Source organism: Monopterus albus, unplaced genomic scaffold (assembly GCF_001952655.1).
Source record: "Monopterus albus unplaced genomic scaffold, M_albus_1.0 scaffold189.1, whole genome shotgun sequence".
Taxonomy (NCBI): Eukaryota; Metazoa; Chordata; class Actinopteri; order Synbranchiformes; family Synbranchidae; genus Monopterus; species Monopterus albus.
Window position 1 is genome coordinate 227,330 of NW_018128069.1, and position 20,606 is coordinate 247,935.

Consider the following 20,606-nt stretch of genomic DNA (forward strand, 5'->3'; position numbering starts at 1 on the left):
AAGGCATCCCCAGCTGGTAGTTTGTCATCTTATTCTCATCTTGGTGTGCCAAACAGTGGTTTGCTCAACACTTCCCCCTGTGTTCGGGGGTGGAATGCCCACTTCAACTGTGATGCTGATACATGGATGTACATTGAGGTTGGATCTATTTAGGAAGTTGAAGAACAAGGATAAAAGAACAACAAAACCCACTAGGAAAAGCCACATAAACGTAAGGTTTGTACTTTATTAGAAGTGTTTTCAAATATCGTGATCTGCTTTTACAAGAGAAAAGACCATGTGGCTGGTTTTGCCTGATGTTATGTGAGCCCGATTTATTTGCCCATCACTGTTAAAGTGCAACACACAGCCATTTACTGACTGTTTCTGTTACACACACATGTCCTCACGAAAGTTGATGTATGATGTCACAGTGTCAATCTGCTTTTACAAGAGAAAAGACCATGTGGCTGGTTTTGCCTGATGTTATGTGAGCCCGATTTATTTGCCCATCACTGTTAAAGTGCAACACACAGCCATTTACTGACTGTTTCTGTTACACACACATGTCCTCACGAAAGTTGATGTATGATGTCACAGTGTCAGTGAGTTCATCCAGGTCTGTAGATGCAGCCTCAGATACACTCCAGTCAGTCAAAGCAGGCCTGTAGCTCTTACTTTGCCTGATCAGTCCATCTCTTCACTGGTTTGACCACAGGCTTCACAGCTTTTAAGTTTCTGCCTATAGGTTGGGATGAGATGGACCATGCAGTGCTCACAGACCAAGGGCTGCATGGGGGACAGAGCAATAGGCATCTTTTATTACCATGTAGCAGCGGTCCAAAGTGTTTTTGTCTCTGGTGGGACAGCTCATGTACTACCTGTATTTGGGCGGTTTGTGGGTGAGATTTGCTCTGTCAAAATCCCCTCGAACAATGTTGGGATGTTTCAGTTCTGCGCTAGTGGACCTGCGGTTTCATAAACACGCCGGCCAGAATGAATGACAAATATTCTCTGGGAGAATAAAATGGTTTGCAGTTGATGGAGAGAGGCTCCAAGTATGTGCTGTAAGTCCATGTTAAAAGTTCTTTCTAACATTGTGACATCCTTATACAAACCTTCATTTATGTAGAAGCAGATTCTGTCTGCACATTGTTGAGTAAAATTGTTAACAAAATAATACATTAGGATTAGTTTTAATATCTTTCCCAGATAACTCCATTACAGGATCTTCTCTGTATACCTGGAAGATCGGTGTTTGTCCTGCGCTGTCTGAGATGGAGTCACTGAGCCGAGTCTCTGTGAGGCATAGGGCATCAGAATGTGTGAAGCCAGAGGTAGTCCAGTTGAAAAGAAGGGGTTAATCCATATTGTTGGCCAGAGAGTGGAGATTCACTAGATGGATAGACGGGAGCTGCGTCCGGGTCCCTCTTTGTTGTAACTTAACCAGGGCCCCTGCTCTCGTCCCTCGCCAGCATTTTCTCCAAGTCCCATAGAGGGCTGCTGCCCCTCTGACCAGAGTGTCTACACAGCTTTTTTCATTAGCAAAAATCGGAGAAGTCATTTACATACATACTTCTCACATGTTGTTGTGCATTAAGATATTGTCAGCCGTTGTACATTTTGAACAGTCTCTGTCCAGAGTCAGTTTGGTAAGTTTCATGTTTAGTTTAGGTTGCATGATTAAAAATGATAAAAGAGAGAGAAAATACTCAGGCAATGCAAATTGGTGCAGGTTTGATAAGCAGCTGAAGACAAACAAACAAATCAGGAAGACAAACCTGCACACAGGGGAGAGTCTGAAGAAAGAGTGCAGGATGTGTTTGTCCATTTTTATTTTCTTCTGATAGGCAGGTTTCTATACAAACATTAATGTGAATTTACTTTTGCAGCCAAATGCACTTATCGCTGAACTTCTATTGGAATGAACTCCTTTTGCTCTAAAATGTGCCTGTTTGGAAATGCTGGTGTATTGGTGTTTTCCCACTGTCAATAAACAGTGAACAAATGAAGTATAAACTGTGTAAAACTGGTCTAAGTCCAATGTGCAGATGTATTTCCAGTCTGTAGTTCGATAGTGTGTCTGTATCTCTCTCTCTCAGCTGATCCAAAACATTATCTCGAACAGGAGACTGGGTTATTAGCAGCAGGCTAACCGTTAACACCCAGTAGGGCTACTACCAGGGAGTGAAAGGTAGCTTTCAGCTGTTATTACTGCTGTAACGGTACATGTCTCATAGCATCTGTTGATGTTAAATAGTAGTGAAAAGATGTTTTGGGGACTGGTTATCATCCAAAAGCTCAAATATTTACTGTCAACAGATAAAACTCTGGCTCCCACTCCTGCTCTCTAAAAAGTTAGTCCTGCCTGTTCTGAGAGCAGAGGTTTCCTATTTCTGAAGTCTGCCACTATTAGCAGGTGAACGGCGATTGGCTTTCATGTGTGTGGCGTCAGATTTTGTTTGTCTGTCCATGTTTGAACCTTGGATTTCAGTGGAGCAAAGAGATATCTGCCCCTCAGCAGAGGAATGTGAAAACTCTCTGAGAGATAAACCTACACACACACACACACACCAGTCAGTGAAATGGAGGGCAGATATTTATGGAGTGTACGTTTAAGAAAAAACACATTTTTGGGGGGTGGGGGTCTTTTAAGTGAGTGTGTTGTAATAACACTGGTTCTTGGAGACACTGGTTAGTGTTTTAATGTTGACTTCCAACAGTCTAACACAGTTTTAGCTGGAAACCAGTTAGATCAGGAAGCCAGTTTGAACTGAGCGCTTGGAGCCCGCCACTGCTTTCTGACTGGCCAGTCTCACAGCCAGTGAGCCCATTATTGACCCGATCTTGGTCTGTGAGAGTCAATCAGTGCGCGTGTTGGATGGTGTGAGTTTTCCCACAGTCCTTGGTGTGTTCAGTAACACGGCTGCAGTCCAGATGTGGCTTCTCTCAGCTGGTCTTCCTAATATGGCAGTGACGGCACACACCGGATTGAGGTCTCTAGATTGTGTGGAGTCCTGCAAGCAAATCTGGCTTTGTTATGACTACAGAATAGTGTGTGGGGGTATTTGAATAATATTTAGCTCTTTTAATAGCTGCAACAGAGAGTGCTGTCACATCACTCTCAGCAGTTCTGTGTCCAGACTCGAGCTAAAATTTGTGCAATTCATTTTGTGTAGACCAGTCAGTAGAGGCATGACGATGCCCTTAGCTCACGAGACGAGATATTTTAACACTATTTTTAAGATATCTTCAATGATGAACTGTGCACAAACTGTGTGTCACCTTCTGTGTTGTTTTCACCCTCACTGCACTGCAGGGTTGACATCATCCGGCAAAGGCGCTGCATCGACTAATTGTGTATGGGGACAATCGGGACGTAGATGCCCACAGGAAGAAGACTCTTTTGTTTACTTTAGCACAGGGGTGCCCACACTTTTTCGCCTTGCGAGATACTTTTCAAATGACCAAGTCAAAATGATTGACCTACACGCGCGCGCGCACACACACACACACAAAATATATGTATGAATGAGTGTCATAGTTTTTATGAACAGTCTGAACGTGCCGCTCCACATTTCCCTTCTTCGGAATAGTGATGGTAGATTGGTAGATCATGCAAATGCATTCCGAATATAACGTCACGGAAAAAAAGTCCTCCCATTCCACGTGGAATGTTTTCGGTACGTTTTTGATTTCTTACTTGATTCGGCTCCCCCACTCATTTTATACCCTTTAATTTGAAGGCTGACAAGGGAGTTCACTCAATGGAGTTTTGCAGTAGCTCATGCATTGACTGTGCATGTTTGGTGACTCGTGTGTCAGAAAAGACGAGATCTCAGACTGGCTGCCCTGCATGTCAATCAAGTAGCAAATGCCATTGGGAGGATGGATGATAGGCTATATATGAAAGATCCCACCCACCCCCAGCACGGACTGTTCACTTCCCTACCCTCTGGCCGGAGGTTCAGAAGTGTGAAATGTAGGACCACTAGACTGAAAAACTTTCTTTCCCTCTGCCATCAGACTCCTAAACAGCTGAGGAGTTTATTACCAGGAAATATGTCATGTACTGTTTACATTCTGTTTGCACATGCATAATTGCATGATGACTGTTGACTGCTGCACATGCTGCTCCCATGCAGCATACATTATATTCTTGTATTTTTTTTCCTACTATATTGCTGCATCTGCGCTGCTTAAAGTGCCTTAGATTTTGTGTTATTTATTTATCTACTTTATATTTCATTTGTATTTTGTGGCATTCATGTGGATGGCAAAGTAAGAGTTTTATTGTACAGGGAAACACGTTTCCTAACTGTGCATATGACAAACACTTTGACCTTGATTGTCACTTTCTGCTTTTCCTGTTAGGGGTCGCCATAGCGAATCGTCACACTGACCATTCGCATGTTAACATTTGGCACGTGTTTTACACCGGATACATCTAATTTATTTTTGAATGGCACACGATCTACCAACACTACCTTTGCGATCGACCGGTCGATCGCGATCGACGTATTGGGCACCCCTGCCTTAGCATGAGCATCCGTTGCTATTCACTGTCGAATCTGGGCCACAGTTAATGCACCATAACTACACATCATGCATTTTGGCTAGTACTAGATGTTAAATGATGTTTTTATCTATCATTGCTGACACACTGGTGGTAGAATTGGTGCTAAGGTAGAGTCGCTACATTAGCAGCATGGTTAACCAAAACACAGCGAGCACTCACGGGCTGCAAACGTGAATGAAAGCACTCATGTCGACTCTTCCCAGCCCCGACCAATGCAGCCCCATGCGTTATAACAGAGCAGGGAGTTGCATAAGATATCGCGAGACAGCTTTTCCCTGAAGGAGAAATATTGTCCTGTTTCAATGACCTTGTCACACCCATACCAATCAGTTAATCTGTTTTATTATACATTGGTTGCAGCCTCTCAAATGAAATATTTAGAACAGGGCTGCACCTAAGGACAGAGTGAAGCTTTAATGTTTCTGAGGGGTGATTGGACTCGTAGATGGCTGTGTGTACTTAGTCAGTGCCACTACATTTACATTGTGTAGATGTCTGCACCAAGACAAATTCCTAGTACATTTGGTACTTGGTGAATAAAGATTCTAACTAAATCATGGCAGGTACACTTTAGCGTCTAGTGATGCCAGAGGTCCTTGACAGAGCATTAGCACTTGACGGTCTGGGAGTGAGAACAGCCTGAGAGCTCGTGTCGTGTCATGTTTAGTGCTAAGATTAGTCACTCAACTGATTAGTCACCTGATAGAAAACTGTTGTGATAACTGGTTAAACATGAAGTCCTTCTTCATGAAGGGCCTGCGAAATGTTCTGACTTGAGCTTCTCCAGCCTGAGGATTTCCTGCTGTTCTTTGTTTTATGTCGGTATAAACTAAACATCTTTGGACTGTTCTCTGACGAAACAGCATATCAGTATGGTGCTGGGCATTTTGCACTGTTTCCTGAAGTTCATAGACAAAATGATTAATTGATGAAATAATCAACAGACTGATTAGTAATAAGTTGCAGTTAATTTACTAACAAATGATACAGAAAAGCTGTGAATTTTCACATTTGAGAACCAGCAAATACTTTAAGAATGACTGAGATGAATAATCAGTTATTGAAATAAATAGTTACAAATTAGTTTTCATTACACTTGCATTATTTCAGTAAATTTGAAAACGGGCCCTTGAGGCCCTCTGTGGCCCTCTCTGACCTACCATCACCCATAAAACCACCTTCTCACCATTTTCTGTGGATTTTAGTTTTTGTTTTGCACTGTGTGCAGTTCAGGCCTTCCCCTTCCTGCTGGAGTGCCTTCGAGCCCTACACTAAACCTCATCCAGCTCCACACCCTGCTTCCTGTTTCCCTCTTCCTCATTATTGTCCCCACAGATGGACCAATCAGAATGAATTGTGACCTTATATATAAAATCTTACACAAGTATTTTGTACAGTGTTTGAACTTTTAGCCAAACTGTGACGTTAAACCACCTGCTCCAGCAGAATGAATCGGGCCTTTCAAAATAAAGGTCCCCACAGGAAGCTGCTTCGTGTGAGGATTAGTTTGAGATATTACAAGTCATTGATGCTTTGGTTTTGTTTCTCTTTCTACTAAGCAAGTTGGACACCAGACATTCTTTGAATTAACCGCTGCTGACACACTTGTATGCTGAACTAAACAACGGTATTAAAACATACCATTGTAAGTGTTCTGTTACTATGACAATGCGTTGCAGTGGAGTTTCTGATGATTACATTGAAGATGTTTGAGGTTTGTGCTGCTGCCCAGAGAAAACAAGATATTTGGAGATGTCACCTTGAGCTCAGTGAGCATTTTCACAAGTTAGAGATTTTTTAGACCAAGAGAATTCTCAGCAGATTGATAATGAAAGTCACTGTTAAACTCCAGCCCTAGGTTACTGTATATCAAGAGTTTTATAGTTTGACCCAAATATGTCACATTACAGAAGCTAAAGATGCTGATACTTTTGTTTCCCTGTGACTTTAAAGAACTTTCTCCAACTTGAAATCATTTGGTGTCATCTAAATAGATTTTAGATGGCATGGGTCTGGTAGTGTTTGTTTTAAATCTGATATTTTGGTTCTGTACATCAGATGTAATGAAACACTTCTGTAAGCAGATGTTTTCTTCCTCTTCAGGTTGTTGCTATGTTTGGTCTCACTTCTGTGGGTTTTGAGAACTTGCCTCAGTTTGAGGTTTGGCTGTTTTGCCCCTGGGTGTGGTTTTGAGTTTATTTGTACTAATACCATCAAACCAGATGAGAAAGTTTCCACATGTTGTACTAAAGATACTGGACCCTCTAAATGTCTGATTTCTTGTCTTGTTGCACTGAACTCTGCAGCAGATTGCACAAATCTACTGTTACTGTTGTGAACAGTGACCTACTTTAGCAAAAGTATGCATGAAATCAGCCTTGAAACACTTTTTCCCCAAACATTTGCCTTGATAAGAGTCATGACTGAAACTTTCCTTCATTATTTAATACTTGCAGAGAGCAGATATATGACATTGACATATTTCCAACACTTACAGAACACCATGACCCTTCATGTGCAGTGGTGTCTGTCTCTTCAGGATAAGCGGTATAGTTAATGGATGGATGGAAGTGTCATTGGTGTCTATTCATTCCTCCTGTTTATACTGAAGTGATTCATTCCAAACCATAAGAGATGGAGGATTAAAATGTGGCACACATTTGTTTTTGAAAATGTAAGATGGCACTAAACCTGGTGATGAGTGCTTATCGACTTGTTTAGGCCTAGAAGCACATTCAGGACTAGTTGTTGTAGCTATAAACTTGGGAGTATTTTGCCTTGGAACTGGGCCTTTTGAGTTGGTCTTGACTTGGAACTTGTGGGCCTTAAGTGCAGTTTTGACTTGGGATTTGTTGGAGTTTGACTTGAGAGTTGTTAGCCTTGTGACTTGACTCAGGACTTATTAGCTCAGATTTGATCGATGACAAAACATTTTGGAGTTTATGATATGACACAATGAATCAGTCTGAGAGGAGATGCTGCACATTTTGGGAGGTCTGAGTGAGGAGACTTGTTTATTTTTTGACTTGAGATTTGCTGGTCTTGACTTGGGGCTTAATAGTCCAGGCTTGACATACCAGTGGCAGTCTGGCTGGAGCAGCTTTACATTTCCAGAAGTCTCTACGAAGCAGGGGAAGTGTTGCTTATTAAAACTATTGAGGCTGGTTTCAGTTTCTCCTCTTGTCTTTTCCTGCTCATGAACGTGGATGTGACACAGACGCCCTGCCTCTTGTGGTGTGCGTTTTTCTTTTTTTTCTTGCTGTGTTTGCAGACATCCGGGGTCAGTGGCTGCTCTTACAGGCGCTCAGTGAAGCAGCTCGCCTGGCTATAAATACGTGGCTCATAGCTGGAGCTCAGCTGGCAGTACGGCATCTGTATTGATTTACTGAACCTGAATGACTTGCACAACCATGTGCGACTGCTGAAAGGCAGTTAGTACGAGAGCTACACGCCCGGAGCTTCCAAATTCCTCTCTTCCTTAATTTCTTAAATGGTTGGGAGTTCACTACCAAGAAGTTTTTCTTTTGCTTTGAACATTGTCTATTTTCACTGAGTGATTTTCGGAAACTGAGGAGGGGAAGTTTGGCACAGTCGGCTGAGTTTTGGACACAGCAGCTATGGGAGACTTCTGGGGAGATGTTGCCAGCCAGAGGGTGGCCAGAGCAATGTCAGTGGTATGTATCTGCTGTTTTTGGCTCAAAACAAAACCATACGCTGTGCTGTATAGTATAAAACATTGCTGTTGCCATTTTGAAAGCTCGTTGTCGGGCCACGTGTGGCTTCACTTCACACGTTGCTTTGTGGTAATAACTGAGCTCTAAAAATTACAGAAGATTTTTAAGTAGAGCGTGGCGGACGTGTTTGACTTCATCGTGGTCATGAAACATTTGAGGAAATGAGACCGTTAAAACAGGAAAAAAGCTCTTCATGGTGACAGATTAGGACTGAACCCATGACTGCAGAAACATCCTGCCTCTGCGTACACCCTCAGACACACAGAGCTGATCGATGTTTCATTACAGCTCAAAAGCAGCTGGGGCTAGTGATTATTTTCATTATAGATTAATCAGCCAGTTATTTTCAGATAAATTAAAGGATTGATCATTTGGTCTATGTAAAAAACACCTGTCATTTCCATGAGCCCGAGCGGACCAAAACCCCGAGGTACTCACCTTACTGTCACAGAAGAAGAACATGACAACCACTTTTTGAGAATCCTCTATTAATTAAATACTTGATTAATCAATTGATCATTTCAGAGCTGCACGGTTTTAGCCATCTTTACAGTGTGCGCCACATGCAGTAGGTGTGCTATATACAGATTAATCAGAGGTGGCTATAATACAATCTCAGTATGGAGAAACTGAACAATGTTAGTTAAGTAAAGTAAATATGGTGTACTGATGTAAAAATGCATGCAAAGAGATTAATTAAACACACACATGGGTTGATGCACTCTAAAATATAAATCAACTCTGGCAAGCGTCATGAGAACACTGGACTTCAGACCTGATGGATCAGGTGGTGTGTTATTTGTTTTATTTAAATGAATGCACAGTGATAATCTCAGAAAAATAGAAAACTATCATTAGATAAATGGAAAACTATGAAAACTATAGTCCACTGCCCACAATGAGAGCAGAGAATAAATGACACTTTATGAATCCTGTTTAATTAATGCACATGTGAGGATTAAGTTCAGGTCAGAATATAAAAGTACACTGAAAGTACCTTAAGGGTACCTCAGGAACTCATTCACCAGTGTTACAGCCTCTAAAAACAGCCATTCATGTCAAACAAAATGAAAGCCTTGTGAGCTGCGCTCTAGGCGTTCGGTTCCCAGCACACCGTAAAGCTGACACCTGATGCTGAAGGCAGAGCCCTCCTCAGGCTCCGTCAGGGTGAGCTTCATTTTTAGACAGCTCAAACTGAGTGTTTCCACCGGGGCATCTATTCTGGGCTTTTCCCTTCTCCATTCACCGTCTACTGTTACACATGTGGTGTGGCAAAGAAACCCAAGACAAATTTCAGGCATAGATAAAGCGTAGTTACAGAGGGTGACAACTGAAGGAAGTTCAGGTGTTGTGCCTCACCTCAACACTGACCTCGTTTGTCAGTGACCAGGGACAACATGTAACCAATTAACTATGTGGGTCTGTGACAATACCTGATCCTGACGGGTTGTTTTTGACATTTAAAAATATCTAGAGATCTAGCCCCTGCACTGCTGTCTATAATAATAATAATAATGATAATAATAACAATTAATAATAATAGGATGGTCTAGAGTGTACTTTGTAAAGTGTCCCGAGACACTTTGCTGTACAAATAAACCTGAATTGGTCTGACTCTTGCTGACTTCATATGCTTTAACATGTTATGGTGGGTCGGACCCTTTGGGGCAACATTTCTAACAAATATCAGGGTCTTGTGTTTTGTAATGAGGGAATGTCATGGACCCCCCTTTTTGAACAACAGTGGAAACCTATGTCACAGACAAACAAGCTGATCCAAGACCGACAGACATTAACGGTGAGCAGAGGCAGCTCACTGTTGGTTTTGGTCTCTGTCTACTATTAACGTAGAAAATGATCAACCTTATCCTTTAACTTGTTACACAGTGCTTCTGTACTTCATCACAGCTGTAATCAACAGAGTCTGGTCTTTTGGGTTTCCCACACAAAGTCTCTTCAACTGGAAAAGTTGCTACAAAACACTGAACTCATTTGCTTTCCTGTGTTTGAGCATAGAAGTTGCAACAAATAATTGTTTTTGTTATTGATGAAGCTGGTGATTTGATTTTATTCTATTTAATGAATCGATCAGTTGCTTTGTCTACGAAGGGAAGGGATCACAGATATCAAGAATTGCCCATCGTCGGTTCCCAGCGCCCGGTGATCTGGGGTCAGGTTGCCTGCTACTGAACATCCAGCTGTGACTGTGTGTGGAAAAACCTCCTGAGTCTGGTTTCAGTTCAAAATCACACCCAGCTGTTTGGTCTTCAGCCTGCAGGGAAGAAACAGTGTTGGTCACTGTTTGTGACAACATGAAACTGTGCAATTGCGTGTCAAAGTGTGTAATGTTGGTCTAACCAGTTGTGTAGATGGTTTACATTTGTGTAGTTGTAGCAGCTGTGGAGGACCAGGCAAGGTTCAGAGCTGGAGCTGTTTCTTAAGCCGTGTGTGTGTGTGTGTGTGTGTGTGTGTCTGTCAGTGTGTTGCTGTACAAACAGGCAGCAAGCTATAATATCAGCCACAGCAGAGTGGCCACCAACCAGTGTGACGCTGCACTTCCTGTCTGACACACAACGACATTGCAGCGCTGTGTTTGTGTGTACTTGTACAGCTATATGCACATAGTGTATTTAAAATTGTAAATGTGTGTCGTATGGCTTGTAACTGATTATGGACCGCTGGGAGCCACTGGTATCTGTAAAAACACACACACTGTAGGTTACGAAATAACCGAGGCTGAGGAAGAAATATGATACAAGGAGCACGTTATTAATTCCAGAGGGAAATCACAGTGTTGCAGCAGCGGCTTCACAGATATAGACTAGCTATGCGGGGATGTTTACAACTAAATGGCACCGTCTCCAAGCTCCTAGTTTTCTGAATTAATGTGATCAGATCTTCACCAAAGTCACAAATACCAACAAACACAGTGTTTTTAAGCGGATAACAGTCTTAACTGAATACACCTTATGAACATGAGGGTGTTTTGGCCAGTCTTCTTCTTCAGGGCTGTCTGAGGGTTAAGATGTGGCTTTAGGGTTAATGGTAGGGCTTAGCTGTGGTGATGGTAAGACTGTGTTCGGTATCTGGCTGAATCTGTGGTTCTCGGATGTGTTTAGTTAGCACATCATTTACACCATCTGAGTGGACTGGTTTTCTGGTGTATCCGCCACCAGATGCGCCAACACTGTTGGCGTTGTGTTCTTCGTTATTTCTGTCTCAGTAATTTACATCACAGAGGACTGGGGAGCCGGAGCTTTGTTTTGAAATCCCTTGTCCTGGTGGAGCGGAGCAGCCAATGTCTCTATGCTTTAGTTCCTGCTAGAATCCAGACAGTGGTGATGGCTCCCATCGACGGCATATTTGCATAAAGTTGTTTTTCAGCTTCCTCCTGTTGTGCAGCTGTGAGTCTGGCTCAGTGGGGTCTCTCATTCACAGTGATCAGCAGCTGTTGCTGGCTGACCTGTAAGGAGAATGTGTCTTCACTTTGTCCTGCTCACTTGTGCACAGTAAGCACTCTGAGATCCTCCTCACTCCATCTCGTTTGTTTAGTTTATCTGTTGCTGTTTCTCCGTCCATCCAGCTGCAGGATCTGCCCCTGCTGATGCTTATGGTGTCCAGCTGTCAGGCTACTTCCTGTTGACTTCAACTATGACAATTTGAGTCATGGCGTTCCCACCAGCTGTGAGTGGAGCCAGACAGGCTGCGTGTGTCAGTTTAGAAAAATAAACAGTTTAATAAAGACAGTAGGAGGGAAGTTAATGTAGATTCATACACACTGGGTAAAGTTTTCAGTTCAGGACGATGCTTGGGGACACTGACACGTGGACAAGAGGATCACACCCGGCATGTGTTTCCTATAGTGTTTTAGGCATTTTGTGTTAATCAAAGCGCTGACAGTAGAGAGATAAGGGGAAAAAGAAGCAGCAGAGGTCCTTGACTGGGTTCAAACCAGGGATGTTGGTCAGCCCCTTTGCTACTCCTGTAGCCCCTCCAGATTAACACTGTTTTTAAAACCTTCAGTTTAAGATGATTAGGGGTCCTTGATAGACTAGTGGCTAGGATTCAATGTTCTTGCTGCTGCTGCCCAGGTTCGAGTCAGGGCTGCGTCAGGAAGGTCATCCGGCGTAAAACGTGCCAAATGCCAACATGCAAATCGTAAGTGTGACGCTTCGCTGAGGCGACCCCTAACGGGAAAAGCTGAAGGTGACATTCATTCATTCAGACAGTACTTCACAACTATTTTAATAAACAGAGATTGTCAGGTACATGCTGATACTTGCAAAATTATAATGGCCGTTTTGACAATAAATGACAGTGAGCAGTGGAAGACAGTTGCATTTTACTGCATCTTGTTGCATTACCGATCAGTGGAAAAGTGTTAACCCAGTGGCAGAAATGTGTATCACGTCATTGTGTGGGGGAAAAGATCTTCTCGACAGGGATTCATGGTAACAAAATAACAGCTTGACACATTAGCTGAAGTTTGTTGCACTGGTTCTGGGGTTTCTGCTGCCATGGGAAGATCAGCTCTAACATTTTGTCTTGACACACTCAGGATTTCCTTGTTTCATTTGACATTTTAATTACAACATAGTGACAGAGATGAAAGTTCAAACCACTGAGTTGTAACCAAACCAGAAATTTAACACCGCCCTGAAACGTTCCGGATTTCCTGTGACGTCTTTTCCCTTCTGCTCCACGCAGACAGACGGGGCTTCTCTTTGAAAAGACTTGTATAACCTCAGGTGCTGTGTGCAGCATTTGGTTGGTGAGTAAGTGCAGTGGGCATTAAAACCTAAACTAATGCCCATCTTCTGTCGGTACAGTGGTGAGGACATGCTGACCAGTCCTCAGTTCTTCAGGACTGTTTCAGAGCTGGGCCCAGGTTTAAATCAGGCTTAGGGGAACAGTCTTAGGGACAACAGTATGTCAGTGACTGGCCTCATAAGTACATAAAACACCCTTATTATTTCCTCCCCACCTTGTTCTTGCTGCAGGGGAACGATGAGGAGGCGGTGCTGGACCGGGGGAAGACCAGCTCCACCCTCTATACCAACTTTGAGAAAGAAGAACTGGAGGGTAATTATTTTCTCTGTTTACACACACACACACTGTAGCAAAGTAACTCCAGTCTGTGTTTACAGTCAAACAGGCAGTAACAAATGTGCCTCAGCCCGTATTTAAACACGTTTTTACTTGCCACAGCGAGTCGGGGCAGAGTGTGACATGGAAAACCAACATGTGGTTTGTGGTCCAAGTCTGGTCCTTGGGCTAATTTTAGACAGACGGTGTCGAACTAAAAAAATGAAAAGTAAGGGAAATGTTTGTATTCCTCAAATTAAGACGATACAAAAAGGAATATTTTGGTCCTGGAACTGAACCTCATGTGTCAGACAATAACAAAACATTGAGCAGTGCCTGTCCCTGATTAGGACAGATCCTCGGATTGTCTGAGCAGAGGCTAAAGCTTGTGATCACTTGTCTTTTTCTGGACAGTAAGTGCATTTCCATCCACTTGTTTGTTCTCAGATTTTCAACTTAGACCTGAGTGGAAACACTGGAAGTTAGAAATAAAAGTGGAGTGGACAATTAGCTTCACCTGCCTGCAATATAGACTGTGTCCACACATTTGTACGGGCTTGGAAGTGACTGATGCCCCAGTTTGTACTCAAATTAGGTCACAGGGCGGTGTACATTGGAGTTCATGTTCCTCATGGCCGACCGAGCCGGAGGCGACACCGTCACAGAGGACACAGGCATCACCAGAAGAGGCGAGACCAGTCAGACCGGGATGATGGGCGAGATTCGCCTGCATATGGTTTGTCCCGACTCGGTTACAGTATTTTATTACACACACACACACACACACACACACACACACACACACACACACACACACACACACACACAAGTAACAGTGAGGATACAGTAGCCACACTCACATCCCAGCTAAAGTTTCCCAGACCTGATGTGTCCACAGCAGTGTGAACAGACCAGACCACCTGTGTATGTGCTCCTAGATCCGATTCCTATCCTACCTCTGACTGTGTGAGTGCTGTCAGAACAGTCAGATCAGAACCCATTTGGCTGTTTTAACATCTCCTCCTCTGCTCATACGGCCTGTCATCATCATTTGGACCCTCACAGACCGGTAACAATAAACATGGAGGAGAGCGACAACAGCGATGGGGTCAGTGGAGAGACCAGGATGTTTCACATGTTGTGGACATTTATGGAGAAGCTTTTAATTAGGCCTAACTGGAAGGAACATATCATAACCCAGCAGTCTGGGAGGAAACTGGGCCATTTGATCGTCGCACATGTGACCTGGTTGTTATTCTTGTGTGCACGTGGCTCACATTTCAGTTACATCTGTGCATGTGTGGCAGTTTAGGAGCTCAGCGGTGTTCACACCAGAGCCAGGTACATGGCACTGACACACACGGACGGGAAGCAGCAACACAGAGATCAGAGCTGAGCATTAAGGCCTGGGATGTGAACGCAGCCTATGAGATACAGATGAAATGATGACAAGTGTGCTTTGTCCCTGCAGACACTCCATCTCAGAGAGTCCATTTCATCCTCGGGACAGAGGACGACGACGAGGAGCACATCCCCCATGACCTGTTCACCGAGCTGGACGAGCTTGCCTTCAGAGACGGAGACATCCAGGAGTGGAAGGAGACGGCCAGGTGGGCACACCCCAGAACTTTACATATATTTGTTTTGGTTCTTCTCATTCTGCTCTGGTCTGTATGTTCCTTTAACCACTTTTTACTTTAAATGTAGACCTTAATTTGATTTGGTGTAATGCCCTTCTGTTTTCTCAGCTTGATCTCAGATGTTGTTTATGCCTTTCCTTCCTCTCTGTTTAAAATAACACCCGCCACATGGTATTTGTAATAGCACGTGACTTGGCTTCGCTTTGATAAATAACCTCTCCTGCTTCATGCAGGATAAATCTTTGTTTTGTTAGGATTCATAATTTAAGTTCAGAATGTTTCATCACTAATCCAGCCTTTGTCAGTTTGTCTGAAGCCTCGTCATCATTGGTTTCCTCTTAAATCCACTGGAATTAGTTTTGAAATCCTTAAATAACACCAGGGTGACTGAAATCTACATTACCCACTGTATTTACGCAGTGCAGTAAATATTATTTAAACTCCAGTGTAAACAGCAGATGTGACAAAAAAGTCTATATTTGATGCCAAACCTTCCTAAGTGTCCCCTTTATTAATTGGAACAGTGCTTAGAGCCTGCTGTGACAGGTGACATTTGTGCCACCTTAGAGAGCTGCTCAGCAGAGTGACTTATAAAGGTGTTTTAGATCACAGAGGACTTTGTCCTGGTATTTAATAGTTAAATCTGTGTGTGTTCAGGTGGTTAAAGTTTGAGGAGGATGTAGAAGATGGTGGTGAGCGCTGGAGTAAACCATATGTGGCCACGTTGTCCCTGCACAGCCTATTTGAGCTGCGGTCCTGCATCCTGAACGGCACCGTGCTGCTCGACATGAGGGCCAACACCATTGAGGAGATCGCAGGTCAGCGCACTGGACCAGCCAGAGCTGGTGAGGTGTACAGTGTTTTCATTCAACTTGCCAGCTAATATCATGTCCTCCTCACATGCAGACATGGTGATTGACAGCTTGTTGGCGTCGGGTCAGCTCGAGGATGGCGTTCAGGAGAGGGTGAGGGAGGCCATGTTGAGACGTCACCACCACCAGAACGAGAAGAAGCTGAGCAACAGAATCCCGCTGGTCCGATCATTTGCAGATATAGGCAAGAAACACTCCGACCCCCATTTACTGGATCGTAACGGTGAGACCGCAGCGCTCTTGTCATTCTGAGCTTCAGCTTTTACACATTCACCTGCAGATCAGATTCCGTATTCACAGGTGAAGGACGTCTTTTTCCACATTACTTCATGTCTTCAGTGAATCACACAGATGTTTTCCAGGAGCAGGAAGAGATCATGTGGAAATTTGACTGATAAATGTTGTAACCTTGGAAATACAAGTTTCTCTCTGCTGGAGCAGAGAGCAGGGATTTATCTGTACCAGTTTATTCAGTGTATAAAATAATCTTGTTCATTACTGATGTGAATTATAAGACATTTTACTGCATGTTTTGTGATTTGTAATTTTTGCCTCGTTGAATCTGTAGATCTTCCTCATGTTGAAGTAAGCTCTGCTGTTTCAAGAACTCCTTCAGTGTTGTTCGTTTTAGTTGCGTGTTGTTGGAATTCAGAGTTTACTCATCCTGATTGGTGGAGGTAACAGAGTGACAAGAGAGCGAGTCTGCGGTTAGTGCATGGCATCGTGTCTGCATGCTGTTGCTTTGTAGACTGACATGATGGAGGTCTATGAAGTTGTGTGAGATTTGACTCGGGCTTTGTCTTCGACAGTTGGTGATTTAGTTTTACTGTTGTTGGCTGATATAAATTTCATTAATTCTGAGCAGAGAGGCCTCTGGCTGCTGCATGGTTGTGGCCTGAATGAATGTGTATGTAGTTGTGATAAGGTACTATGTGACCTGAGTACGTTTCTAATACTGTTTCATATTTACTGTGCGTGTGGAAGCCTGGGATCATCCTCTGCAGTTTTTTGGTGTGTTGCCAGTTGCTACCAGTCGGCACTAACCTGACCTAACTTGCTGAGTCAGTGAGCTAATGACCAGTTAATACCGTGTGACAAGTCAGGTCTTCAACCTCCTCCTGTCTGTGAGAGAGTGAGGAATGGTTTAATTCTGCTGTTGGATTTGGTCTAAGCTGGAGCTCTGCGGGTCTGTCAGCAGAAAGCAGGCAACTCTTCAGATAGAAGTTAATGCATGTGTTAATGGTTTTATTGATGTAATATGGCAGATAAAGCTCCAAACTCTTAGACCTCTAACAGCAGTGACAAAGCATCCGCCTGCCTACAAACATACTTGGTTTTGTCTGATGAAACACTAGTCTGTCAGATGTTGTAGATACCAGAGTAGCCACTTGCACCTTGTGATAACAGAAACGTACTGTAACTCAGAGGTTGTGATGTACAGTGCATAGAGGAAAGACAGACCTGTTAGGTTTGCATAAAGGAGACCTGCAAAATTTTATTGAGGAAAAAGAAAATCACTTAATCCACAGGAAAACGCACAATAGTAACAAAACACAGACGTGCACACGTTGTGTTCTAAAAAACTGTTTAAAAATAACGCAGCCTCTGTAAACCTGAGGAAACACTGGAGCATTATGTGTCAGTTGTATTTTAACCTCCAATAAGGATTTTTATTTCTTCTTAGACACAAACACACAAAACACTGCTGATAAGGATCCCTTAGATTTGTTTTTTTTAAAGAATGGTGATTTAGATATATGAAATCTTTACAGCATAAAAATAAACCTGTCAGTGCTTCCTTGTGGACAAACTCTGTGAAGGCCTCAAACTTGTTCAGTATTTACTGTTATTGATTAGATGACTACTGTACAAACATTTCAGGCAATTGAGGTGCTTAAAAATAATCCCAGGAATATTTTCTTTTTCTCAGTGAACTGCATCCAACAGCCAGTAAAAAGAACAAACCTAAACCAGATCAGTATTTGCTGGCAGTTCAGTTGTTCCAGCGTCTTGGACACACTGCCACAGTTCTCCTGTGGGCTCGGGCTGTCTCGGTGTCTCTGTCTCTGCATGTGACCCCAGCCTGACTCCATGATGCTGAGGTCAGGGCTTTGTGTGGGCCAGCCCATCTACTGCAGGACTACTATTTCTTCTGGGCTCTGAACATATTAATTGGAGGTTTGGGCTCAGTGTCAGGCTGTAGATTGATCAGACACCTCCTTATGGAGAAGAATCTGAAGCACATATGTCTTTTGACAGTGCCGTTTGCAGTTAGTGGTCCAGGCTAAACCACTGCATGATCCAGTATAAATGCTGCTGCGAGCAGGTCATACATTGACTCTCAGCAGCAGTCTGGTGTTTCCTGTCTGTCTGTCAGCAGCTTTGGTTTGACTTTAACCATCAGCATGAGCATTGTTCAGCCGCCCTGCTGCTGTTTCTGTCCTTTCACCTTGTCATTCTTCTTCTCTTCAGGGGAGGGTGTGTCCTCCTCTCATCTTTCCCTCCTCCATCGTGCCTCCGCCATCTCATGTGATGTCTTCATCCCCCCTCCATCTTCACGATCTCTCTCCAACCTGTTCAGGCTCCTCTTCCCCAGCCTGGTCTCCTCGCCTCAGGCCTCTCCTGCTCTGTATCGATATGGCCGCCACCTCTCTGAGCCCTACCCGCCCGGGCTCACCCCCTCCCTTCCCACCTCCCTCCTCAACACCCACTCCCCCCACTGTTCACGTCGCTGCTCTGCTCCGGGGGGGCTGGTAGGAGGAATCCCTGAGGTGGTGGTTCACCCCACTGTGAACGAGGAAGATGAGGAGGAGGAGGAAGAGGAGGAGTTTCTGGACAAACAGGACTACCTCTCCGGTCAGGATCTGGCTTTTCCTGACAGTTACACAGGCAAATACTGGCACGTTGCAGTGTGGATGCTTTGCTCCCCAGCTCAGTGCAAAACACTATCTGCAGATTCAAACTAAAGTGACTTGTTTTAGGTTGTGGTTTAGATTATCAGCAGTCACAGCTGGAAAACCACTGTGGATGTTGGACTTTATTTAAAAGCACCACACAGACATCCTCTAACAAGAGTGCAGTTATACTGTATAACTCTTTACAGCCACATTTAGGAGCCTTTGTCTTTGTGGCAGCTCCCTGTCCCTGTAATGCCATTCCACCTAAAAGCAGTACTCCCATCAGTGTGACCCTTATAACATGATTCCTTGACCATGAAACAGTGATTATCATTAGTGGTCTGAAACTTATTTAAAAAAAAAAGACAATTTCACTAATTATGGATTTCTTCAGGATCTAGATCAGTAACTTTGAAAGATATGTCAAATCTGATGACACCTGCTGAGTCAACAGAGTTTCAGTTGGAATTTGATCTTAGTTGCAAGTCTGTAGCATCATGTTTTGTCTCACAGGAGCCAGTTTTCACAGAGGAGAAAATTACCACTGTGGCTTCAGCTGGCCAATGCGATGAACGCTACCTTTAGGAAATGTAACGTGTTTGTTGCTGTCACTGTAGTCATTGCATTGTAGTGCAACATGCAGTGGATCCAGGCTGCATTATGTCAAAAGGTGGTTATACTTTAGGAAATTGCTAAGAGGCTCAGAGTGATTTGTTGCAGCTGGGACAGTGTGTATGGTATCAGAGGTGAAGTGCTGTCTAGATCATCATCAGACTCTGAACAGTGATGGTTCTTCCACCAGAGTGTTAATGATCAGTACAGGTGAACAAAGGTGTCGTTACTGAGTTACTGGGCATGTGCCGAAGTTAACAGGTCTGACAATCAGTGAGTGTGATGACTAGCACAGCAATGTGCTGACTCCAGTGGAACGTGACCTGTAGACGTCTCAACCTGAAGAGTCCAAATGCTGAAAGGACAAATAGAGCCCATTAAATGGCAAACTGGAAAACCTGAGATTGGAGTAGAAATGCTGAAAGTTTAACTAGGAACCTTCAAAGTGAACATGGAAATTTCAAAAAAACATCTAGAAAGGTTTTTTTTAGGAACTCTTTAGTAAGCAAAGCAGATCAAGACCAGGTTCAGCTGTGCTGTGTTGTGTTGAGTTTCTTGGGCTTTGAATATCTTTTATTTTTGTTTAACCAGATCAATAATGTATGTTCAGAAATAAACTATGTTTAAATTAGTTTAATAGCAGCTCTTTAAGTTGTTTCCATCTTTACAGCCTGATGTTATTTGGGTAAACATTCCTCAGTACACAGTAAATACAGACTGTAGCAGCGTTGCACTGAGAGGACATAACGTCTGTATTTAGACCTGAGGGGAAATGTCAGTGGAAGCTCAGAAGGTTGAAGGAAGAATGAGCTGGTGCACCGAGTGTCATTTAGCATCACGTTTGGAATCCAGGCAGCTGGACTGTAACAGGACACGAGGCTGACGAGAGGCAGCAATGTCATGGGTTAACTGAGTGTGTGTGTTAGAAACGGTAGCGTGTCCTGTTGCGTCCCGTGGTTTCCTTAAGATTAAAGTTCTGTCTCTTCTGCAGCCCTGGACTTTAAATCAGCAGCTTTAGCTCAGAGTTTCAGCAGTGAAAACCTAATGCTGAACGGTTTGTCAGAATCCTCAGTGGCGAATCCTGTCAAACTATGTAAGAACAGAAAACTGCAGCTCAGCTTCAGTTCCCAGAGTTTGTCTGGCAGCAGTTGGTGTGGACTGTTGTGGCTGTGTGGTAGCTGTAGCTCAAAGACAAAGACATGTCCTGT

The 20,606-nt window shown here is 43.5% G+C and overlaps 1 protein-coding gene across 3 annotated transcripts in view; it reads left to right on the forward strand.

Moving 5' to 3' along the window:
- Nucleotides 1-20,606, forward strand: part of LOC109970046 (sodium bicarbonate cotransporter 3-like) — a 64,487-nt gene that overhangs the window by 5,738 nt on the left and 38,143 nt on the right. The window contains exons 1-6 of one of the 3 annotated variants that reach the window (XM_020617346.1): nt 7,860-8,232; nt 13,293-13,374; nt 13,973-14,113; nt 14,849-14,987; nt 15,675-15,835; nt 15,924-16,112. In XM_020617346.1, coding sequence (XP_020473002.1) covers nt 8,176-8,232; nt 13,293-13,374; nt 13,973-14,113; nt 14,849-14,987; nt 15,675-15,835; nt 15,924-16,112 — 769 coding nt within the window. In that variant the 5' untranslated portion in view covers nt 7,860-8,175. Of the gene's footprint in view, nt 1-7,859; nt 8,233-13,292; nt 13,375-13,972; nt 14,114-14,848; nt 14,988-15,674; nt 15,836-15,923; nt 16,113-20,606 lie in introns of those variants that run through there. The other 2 variants (XM_020617348.1, XM_020617347.1) reach the window with 2 other exon arrangements.